At 40.4% G+C, this 10,471-nt stretch overlaps 1 protein-coding gene across 2 annotated transcripts; it reads right to left on the bottom strand.

Moving 5' to 3' along the window:
* Nucleotides 1-620: 620 nt before the first annotated feature.
* On the bottom strand, nt 621-4,307 carry LOC21395953. 2 transcript variants are annotated; one of them, XM_024172665.1, is made up of 5 exons: nt 4,263-4,307; nt 3,302-3,470; nt 1,837-2,521; nt 1,590-1,737; nt 621-740 (listed from the first exon to the last, which is right to left on the bottom strand). In XM_024172665.1, the coding sequence occupies exons 2-5, from the start codon at nt 3,447-3,449 to the stop codon at nt 642-644; spliced, it is 1,080 nt and encodes a 359-aa protein (XP_024028433.1). In that variant the 5' UTR covers nt 3,450-3,470; nt 4,263-4,307; the 3' UTR covers nt 621-641. The 2 variants fall into 2 exon arrangements, with proteins under 2 accessions (XP_024028433.1, XP_010107017.1); XM_010108715.2 differs by having other exon boundaries at nt 1,590-1,674.
* Between the last annotated feature and the right edge of the window lie 6,164 nt (nt 4,308-10,471).

Genomic DNA, 10,471 nt, shown 5'->3' with positions numbered 1-10,471 from the left:
TTTTTTTTTATTGCTGTAAAGCAAAAAATTACAGGGTGTATAGTACAGAGCAAAAAGGTGGGCGCCAAGATCCATATATGCATGTATGTAAGATAAGTGCAAGGGCATGGATCAAATATCAGTGCATCACGTAAAAACAACAAGGGTCTGAATAAAAAAGAAGAGAGAATTTGAAGACGGCAAATTATACAAGGATTTATAACCAAGAGGTTTGAATTTTAATCTGCTTCATTTTTATCCCTTTTTTTTTTTTTTTTGGTGATAGCAACAAATATATTTTTCATGAAAGAGATGTTTAAAGTAATATGAAGAACCATTAGAATGATCCCATAAAGAAAGGTAAACAAGGAAATGTGTCAAATTATAATTTTGCAAGTTAGTTTAGTATCCGTTAGCATGACTTTCACACCAGCTGATAACCAATACTTGCAAGGGTTGATTCGAGTTCTAAAGGCAAAAGGAACCTTTTTTTTTCCCTGAAGAAGGCAAAAATAAAAGGTTGATGAGACTAAATATAAACCATATAAAATGTCAAAGTAGACTATTGCACCATCCAAAAGTTGTGGGCAAGGAAAATTCATTTTGGAGCTCTGGGTTTCAATTATGGTAACAACAAACGAAAAGAGACTATTAATATCAGGTTAGGGCGTACTTTTGGCATTCAAAAAACCTTCAAGCGAGTAACGCTCACAAAGTTCATCGACCTTCTCCATGTAACCAGCTTCCATTGCCAAATAAACCTTAAAAACATTTAAAAAGAGAATAACTTGATCATGTAGTGTTTTCCTTTTTTTCTGGAAATAATAATCTAACTTGATTAATAAGATACAATCGTATAGGTGTGAAAAAGCAAGGGTATACAACAAATATATACATATATATATATATATGTGAACATATGCACATACAAATTTACTTTTTTTCTTTTCTGGTACAAGCCAACAGGACAATTTTATTTATAAAGGTAAAAAACAAATGCATTTAAAAGAAGAATGCCCCATTCAGAAGCAAGGACAGCCATGCACTGAACTTGAAACCTAAATCCAAACCTGTTCTGGTCTGGTGATTCCCCTGTATCCTTGCCTGAGCACAAGTAAAGTAAGCTAAGTGCCTCATAAGTGAGGCCTTACTAAAATAACTACTCACCAATATCATTAGCAAAAAACTAGTCACCGAGTTCCCTGTGCCTGCCTAGCGCAAGCAAATTGGAAGCCCTTACCAAATCCAATTTGGCATTAAAGCATTAACAACTAGTAATACTAATCATTCACGACTAGCTAGTAGCTTCTGTTTGTGTACATTTCCAAAATTTTAAGGCTGGGTTGAATATCAAGCAAGCTTAGATAATCACCCAAATTATCCACTGAAATAAATATTTCTGCCAATTTATAGATGCGAAAGGTCCCTTTTTCCAACAACTAAAAGAAAGAAACTAATTACACGGAGAAAAACCAGGAATTAAAAGTGAATATAAGAACCAAAATGCAACCTTTAAGTGTCACTTAAAATAACAATGTTTCATCAATCCAACTACAGTTGTCCACTTAAAATATATAAACGTGAGACCATTAATGTAAAAAGCTGCTAACCAAATATTCAAGCAGTTGTCTGTCCTTGTTTGTTTGGACTTCTGCAACAACCCAGCATCCTTTTTCCACCAATTTCTTTAGCGAGCTGCGAGTAGGTGGACAATTCTCATCTGATGACTTGTGGAAAGCGTGGATAGAGCATATGAAACTTAACAAGTAGAATGTACATGCATGCATTAGCGGCATAATATAGATGTTGAAAACAAGTATCCGTGAACCAGATGTTATTATGAATCAGCGGTCATACCTCTCTTTGCATTTATGATAAATATCGGGAAAATCCTGCCGAAGATTGTTTTTCTTTATAGTCTGGTAAGCATTGCTTAGCATGTTCCTGTTAGCATACTCCTGGACAAGAACACATAACAAGGGCTTCCCCATGAAAGTTGCCCACTTTTCTGCTGCTTTGAATTGTTTGATCTGCATCATACTAAGAAGAAAAGACTGGCCAGACTGGCGGATTGAAAAGTGCTCCAAGAGAGTAACTGCAGTCATATAAGACTGGCATTCTATCAATTCAATTATGTATCGCTCGACAAATGTTTTTGCCGTGTCAATACTACAATTATCTTTTGCCTTCAATGGGCACATTACTTTCTCAATGTTTGTCAATTGAACATTAAAGGCTTCAAGCACCTTCACGACTACCCCCTCCTCATGATTAACAGAACCCTTAACAATATTAAGAAATAACTGGGCAGCTAGATCTTTTGCTTCTGCCAAGTCCTCATCAGATATGGTTGCAACTTTCAAAAAACGACGAAGAGCAGATATTATCAAATGACTGAATCCGTCACAATATGATCCAAACATGGGCAAGAGGTAGAGGCACTGAACAACAAATATAGCTGGTCCATGCGGCGGGCTATTGTGTAATACTAGATGGACCTGTTGTTGAAGAGCTCGGAACTTCTTGGTCGCCTTACATGTCCCTATTTAACATTTTACATGAAAAAAATAAAAATTAACAACATGAAGAAAAGTTTTTCTACCAAAAATTTACCCAGAAGCTCAGTGATATTAGGCAAAGATTAGCCATTGAATGGATGAACATGATAAGCCCCCCTTGCGTTTTACATATGTTCGGAGGAAACGCCACCACGAGCCAAGGTTGGCAGCTGAAACTCAAGTGGAGGCTGACGTGGAGGGAGGAGCTCGGGAAGAGGAATTAGGAAGTGGCTGAGTCAGCAGGAAGTTACTAGTTAGTTAGCATTGGGATCAGCGAGGGAGAATAAGGCTTAGTAGTATAAATAGAGTAGGAAGGGGAATAGAAGGGAATCGAATCATCTGTATACTTCCGAGAGTGGAACCTAGGAGAGCAAGGGATCTCTCGAAAATCCCCTTATCCCCCTTGTAACCAATCGTCCGCCATTAATACAATTCAAGCTTCCGATAGTATTCCTAGAAATTATGTCTCAATTCTACTAATAGAGAATAGGAGTCTAACAGAACATCACATGGTACACCTAGTAAGTAGTACACACGATAGTATATAACCAGCTAGCTTAAGAATCAAACTCTGAACTGGAAAGTCCATTAGCACTTTTCTTCTTTTACATCTAAAGACACTTGCATGAAAATACACGTGTTTGTGGATTTTTGCAGATTGATATCTAATGCAATCCATAGCTAGGTAACAATTTATTATTCCCCATCACAAGAGCACATGTTTGAACAGATTAAGATTTACAGTGGAGAAAGGAAACTCATACCATGAATATAACATCCTTTCAGGAGGTACAAAAACACCAGTGGAGAAATACATGTCAGATCACAAAAGGCATGCTTGCAAATACTCCATGTCTCTGGAGCTTTTTCTTTATCGACGTGTAGCTCTGCAAATCTTTCCTCCAATCCCATGCCAGATAAAATAGAGATTGCCTAAAAAATTCTAACCACAATTAGTTTGACTTTTGCAAGTAATTTACAAAATACCCAAAACTGTATAATCTAAGACCAATGAACACTCTACCAACTTAACAATTTAGCCTCCATACAACAGTCATTGGAAAAACTCATCAATATCAAAAAAAACAGGAGCAGTTTTTTGGTCCAATGAAATATCATTTCAAACCCTGAGATATTTGTCTTACTTATCACCCAAAAATACAAAAATTTTCCTGTCAATCACCCTTTTTACTCAGCAACACAAGGGAGAAAATTTCCTGCTCTGTTTCAAATCTCTGCCTTCCGTACAAACATCAAGAAATATTGGACCAAAAAACTTCAAGCAAACAACTTGAGGAATAAGAAACTCACATATTACCATCACAGCCAAAAATCAGCCGTTAATCTGCATAATAACGCACAAATACCAAAAGAACACTAAATATAAATCAAGCAACAATGAAATTACCTTAGCAAACCACAAAAACTTAAAACCATAGTAACAATGAGAATAAAAATTCCATTTTTTTTCTTTTTTGCAACGCAGCTCAGAGTAGCATAAAGCATTAGCCAAAGCATTTCAGGAAATCAGCATGTGAAGCTATTTTTCCCACGAAACCTACATGTTATTCCAGAGCAAATGCTGAATCTTTCAATAAAACTTAAAAGAGAAAAACAAAATGAAGCAAAATACTAATAAGGAACTTAAGTGGCTAATTATTTTCCGAAATATTCTCGGCAACCAAAAGTACTACACCAACACAAGAAAATTGTGGATTTCTTTACCTCTCTCTCTCTCTCTCTCTCTCTCTCTAAAGAGTCGCTTCTGCGTTTTCTCGCTCTATTGTCCGCAGAACTCTTGCGCGGGTCTCTATATAACAGATTTTAGACCCAAAAAAAATACAAATAAAATAAAGGAAAAAGTAATTATAAAAAGAAATAAGGTGGTGTTAAAAGAGGTAATATTGGAGTGAGGGAGGGCCCACCGGATCTTTTCCAAACATGTGCAAAAAGGGTTTTGTCGCTCTCTGCCATCATCTGATATGATATGAAATCTGATCAGGGATGAGTATGGGCTGTGGGTTGGGCCTGGGCCTAGCTAGGCCCTAGGCCCCTAGCGTAGCGCGCGACGGGTGGGGCTGACAATCGATGAACGCGCCTGTCTTTACTGGAAATCTGGAACCAAATGGCAATGGTGGTGGTGTGGTGACTGGTGAGTGGTGAAGAGATCTGAATTCTGAGGGCTTTTTGTGACTTATTGTAACTTTTAGTAGGGTTGTTTTTTGTGATGTGTGAGTGAGAACACGGATTTTACTATGTGACCAGGTCAAAGTCAAACTCCATTGAATGATCTAACACCGGGCTTCTTTTTTTTTTTTTACTTGAAGTAAGGAGATATGGTGATTTAAGTATAGATTTTGAGTTAAATTTGAGTTACTATTTGAGTTTGTGTTTAGATGTGCACATTTGAGTTATGATTTAAATTGAAAATCTATTTGAGTTTGTGTTTACATAAGTTAAAACTTGAATTTGTAAATGTTATGATTTGAATTAAAAATCTATTTGAGTTTGTGTTTGCATAAGTTAAAACTTGAATTTGTATTTACATAGTATGTTAATAAAAACTCAATAGTGATGGAAAATTTTAATAGGGTATATGGATGAGATTTTATTCATCTTTTCATTATGAACGCATAGAAAAAAAATCATTTCAATCGGAATTAAAACGAAAAAGTTATGGTGTTTTTAAAAATAGAAAAATAATGTTCATTAACTTGAGTTTGAGCTTAAGGCTCTGTTCATTTCACTGATTCGAGTTTAGCATTTGAGTTTTGCTACAGTAAAAAACTCTCATAAACAGTCATATCTAACTTTTTTACTACAGTAAAAAGCTCTCACATAAAATCACATCTCACCTCAATTTAAAAACTCGAATCAACGAACAAAACGGGCTGTAAGAACTTGAGTTGAAGAGGAAACTTAAACTCAAATTTTAGCCACAAACTCAAGTTCAAACTCGAGTTCAAACTCGAGTTCAAACTCAATGGATCGCCAGCTTCCGCCAGTCCACAGCCACCGTCTGCAGCCTCTTTCGTCTCTGGATCCCAGCGCCCGCGACGCCCTTACCTTGGCAAGTGCCAAGGTTGCCAAACCCAGGGCCATACGGTGTCCCAATGTCCACTGTATCAGCTCGTTCTGACTGCCTCGTCACATTAGCAAGCCTCCTGGCCCTCGACACCTTGGCAACCATATCCAGCCACCACATGGCAGCCTCGGCCTCCACACACTCAATGGCAGCCCAAAGCCAACGTCGCCACTTCGGCAGCACCACAATCGCCCACATGGTTATTGGACAGTGGTGCATCCCATCATGTCACTGCCAACCTCAACAATCTCTCGCTTCATACCCCTTATGATGGTCCTGACGATATCGTGATTGGTGATGGTACTGGGTTACATATAACTCACACTGGTTTTACATCCTTACCCACATCCTCTCATACCTTTAACTTACAAAATGTTTTTTGTGTTCCAAATATGAAACGCAATTTGATTCTATATCTCAATTTTGCAAATCTAACAAAACTTCTGTTGAATTCTTACCCACTTCTTTTTCGTGTGAAGGATCTATTAACGGGGGCAACACTGCTGCAAGGGCAAACTAGGGATGGTGTTTATGAATGGCCGGCCTCTTCCTCCACTTCCGCTCCTTTACTTGCTTTTTCTAGTGTCAAAGCCTCTCCTTCTGATTGGCATCATCGTCTGGGACATCCGTCCGCGTCTATCCTTAGGCACATTGTTTCAAATTTTAAATTGGATTTAGCGTCTACTTTCTCACGTTCGTTTCATTGTAAAGATTGTTATTGCAATAAAAGTCATAAATTACATTTCTCAACTTCTTCTCTTGTTTCCTCATCTCCTTTGCAACTTATTTTCTCGGATGTGTGGACTTCCCCTATTCATTCTATTGACAATTTCAAATACTATGTTATCTTTGTGGATCACTTTACTCGTTACACCTGGCTTTATCCACTCAAACGCAAATCAGATGTTTCTACCATCTTTCAGAGATTCAAACCTCTTGTAAAAAATTTCTTTCAGAAGAAAATTGTCACTTTATACTCTGACAATGGGGGGGAATACACCGGTCTCTCTTCCTTCCTCGCCACACATGGTATTCTCATCACACATCACCACCACATACTCCGGAACATAATGGGTTGTCTGAGCGTCATCATCTTAATATTGTTGAGACAGGTCTTGCTTTTCTTTCTCGTGCGTCCATGCCACTATCCTTCTAGTCATATGCATTTTCCACTGCCACCTATCTCATCAATCGTCTCCCAACTCCTACACTAAATATGTCCTCTCCTTATCAGAAATTGTTTGGGTCTCTTCCCAATTACTCCAAACTTCGTGTTTTTGGGTGTCTCTGCTACCCCTGGCTTCGTCCTTACACATCTCACAAACTTGATCCTTGGTCTACTCCGTGTATCTTTCTTGGTTACTCACTTACTCAAAGTGCTTACTTGTGTTACGAACCCTCCACCACCAAAATTCACATATCCCGTCATGTTCGTTTTGTTGAGTCTGTTTTTCCTTTTTCCGGTCTCCAACTCACACTCCCTCGTCCCGACGAGACCACTAGCTCCATGTGGCTTTCGATCCCTCTTCTTCTACCAGCCTCAGACACACCATCCCCGGCTCGCTCCTGCGCCCCAACCCCCGAGGCCTCTGTGAACCCACCTTCCCTGTCCTCCACACCGTCCCCGGACCCAACTCCTTCGCCTCAGCCACCCGAATCGTCACCTGACCTACCTCAACCCACCACCGAACCCCCCGCACCCCCCTCTCATATGGTCGCACCTCGTAGCTCACCACCCCCACCAGCTGCAACTTCTCGGGTCTCTATGGTCATCACTCGCTCTCGCAATAACATCCACAAGCCTATCCAGAAACTTACCCTCTCCACTCAGCTAGCCCAAGAAGTTGAACCCTCCACCGTAACCCAAGCTATCAAAGATCATCGATGGCATCAGGCCATGTCCGAGGAGTTTGATGCCCTTGTCCGCAATGGCACTTGGGAACTAGTTCCTCCAGAATCCTCTCAGAACATAGTGGGATGTAAATGGATTTTTCGCATTAAACGCTTACCTGATGGATTTGTTGACAGGTACGAAGCACGCTTGGTTGCTAAAGGGTTCCATCAACGTCCTGGTGTTGATTACCACGACACGTTCAGTCCTGTGGTCAAACCGACTACTGTTCGACTTGTCCTCTCTATCGCGGTCAGCAATGGTTGGATTCTTCATCAACTCGATGTCAATAATGCATTCTTACAGGGCTCCCTCTCTGAGGATGTCTACATGGCACAACCACAGGGGTTTATTGATACTGATCGCCCTACTCATGTTTGCAAATTAAGGAAGACAATCTATGGTCTCAAGCAAGCTCCTCGTGCTTGGTACCATGAACTTCGTCAGTTCATGGTCGCCTCTGGTTTTCTCAATTCCACTGCCGACACATCTATATTTATCTGCAACACTGGTGATGTTACTCTATATATCCTGGTCTATGTTGATGATATAATTATTACAGGAAACAACACGACTGCAGTTCAGCGGTTTATTGACATTCTTGCCAAGCGGTTCTCTCTGAAGGACCTTGGTCCTCTGACGTATTTTCTTGGTGTTGAGGTTATCTCTAATCCATCGGGACTGGTTCTCTCTCAGCGGCGCTACATGGTTGATCTACTTGCTCGCACCAAGATGACAGATGCTCGTCCAGTAACCACACCCATGGCTACCACGCCTACTCTAACTCTGCATTCCGACAGCGCTCTATCAGATCCCACAGAGTATCGTACCATGGTTAGTAGTCTTCAGTATTTATCCTTGACACGCCCAGACATTGCTTATGTCGTCAACAAACTATCTCAGTTTATACATCGGCCCACAAATGATCATTGGAATGTGGTCAAGCGCATCCTTTGTTATCTATGCGGCACCATTGATCATGGTATCATGCTTCATCATCGCTCCACACTTGCTCTCCATGCCTTTGCAGATGTTGATTGGGCCAGAAACAAAGATGATTACACCTCTACCAGTGCTTACATAGTATACCTTGGTTGCAATCCTATATCGTGGAGCTCAAACAAGCAACGCACAGTTGCTCGGTCTTCCACCGAGGAAGAATATCGCTTCGTCGCTGCCACTACTGCAGAATTGCGCTGGATCTCATCCCTCCTAGGTGAACTCGGGTTTTCTTCCTCATAACAACCGGTCATCTACTATGATAATGTGGGTGCTACAAATCTCTGCTCCAATCCTGTGTTTCACTCACGCATGAAACATGTTGCACTTGACTATCACTTCATCTGTGAACAGGTTCAACATGGAGATCTTAGAGTTACGCATGTTGCTTCAACTGATCAGTTAGCAGACGCACTCACTAAACCTCTACCTTGCACGCGCTTCCACCAACTATTGCTCAAGATTGGACTCTCCTCTCGGAGCTCCAACTTGCGGGGGCATAATAGAGATAATTATGTTTTAAATTTTAAATTGTAAATAACTGTAATTAGATTTTCTATTTGACTTTCCTAGATTAGATTTAGTTTCTTGATTTTCCTTACTTAGCAGATTCTGTTGTATATTATAAATACACCTTTTCAATCAATGAAAAGAAAGCCATTAAATTCCCACCATTCTCTTTCATTATATGGTATCAGAGCCAGCCGGTCTTTTTTTCTTTTTCTCACTGCCGACAGCCCACCTCTCTTCTCGGCTCCCATTTCTCTCCTCATCATGGCTGCCCTTTCTCTCCTCATCATGGCTGAAGAAAATACCCAAATCACCATTCCTAACACTCAGGACCCTGCAAAGCCTCTCACTCTCTTCAATATCTCCAACACTAACACTGTGAAACTCACGTCAACGAATTATCTCTCATGGAAGCTACAAATTGAGGCCCTTCTTATTGGCTACGACCTCTTCAAATTCATTGATGGCTCTCATCTGGCTCCTTCTCCAACAATTCGTGTCAACAACGCCGACGCTTCGACTCCGGACTACCTTACTTGGGTTCGTTAAGATAAACTCTTGTTTGGTGCCTTGGTCGGCTCTCTTTCCTCCTCTTTAATTCTGCTCATCCAACAGGCGCCCACTTCCCGTGATGCTTGGCAGATTTTAGAAAATACGTACGCTCGTCCTACTCGAGGCCACATCAAGCAAATAAAAAATCAAATCAAAACTGTTGTTAAAGGTTCCCAATCTATTTCTGAATATATGCATGTTATTAAATGTCACTCCGATGAACTGGCTGCTCTTGGAAAACCTATGGATCATGAAGATTTGATTGAGAAAATCCTTGATGGACTTGGTGATGACTATAAGTCCATAATAGATATTGTTAAGGGACGCGATACACCGATTTCTTTCGATGAGCTCCATGAAAAACTGATTAACCGAGAATTATCTCTCCGCCAAACTCAAGTGAATTACTCTCCCCTTCCCGCCTCGGCTAATGTCGCCACTGGTCATCCCTCTTCTGGCCAGCGCTCCTCCAACGCTCGGTCACACTAGTCGCCAGCTTCCGCTAGTCCACAGCCACCGTCTGCAGCCTCTTTCATCTCTGGATCTGAGACAATATCCTGACTCGTTTCGACGTGTTGAACGCAACGGTGACCTTCATTTGCACCAATTCCACTCTGTTGAAAAATCTAACGGTACTGTGTACGCAGATCGAGGCGAATCAAATGGATTTGTTGAGGTTCAGGGTGAGTCGTTGAGCTTCAAGAATAGACGGTTGGACAGCGTGAAGTTATCTGTAGATTAAATTACCAAGAGGTAGGATATTCTTGTCCATATACTTGTTAGCCTTACTTTAAATCATTTTGGCCAATGGAAATGTTTTAGAATAAAACATGTTTAAAGAAAATGAGTTTAAAGGAATAGCATGAATAATGCTATTGAGTTTCTAATGATTTTGGA

This window comes from Morus notabilis, unplaced genomic scaffold, assembly GCF_000414095.1.
Source record: "Morus notabilis unplaced genomic scaffold, ASM41409v2 Scaffold279, whole genome shotgun sequence".
Classification (NCBI taxonomy): Eukaryota; Viridiplantae; Streptophyta; class Magnoliopsida; order Rosales; family Moraceae; genus Morus; species Morus notabilis.
The sequence above is the reverse complement of the archived record's forward strand: the minus strand, read 5'-3'. Positions and strand labels throughout refer to the sequence as shown.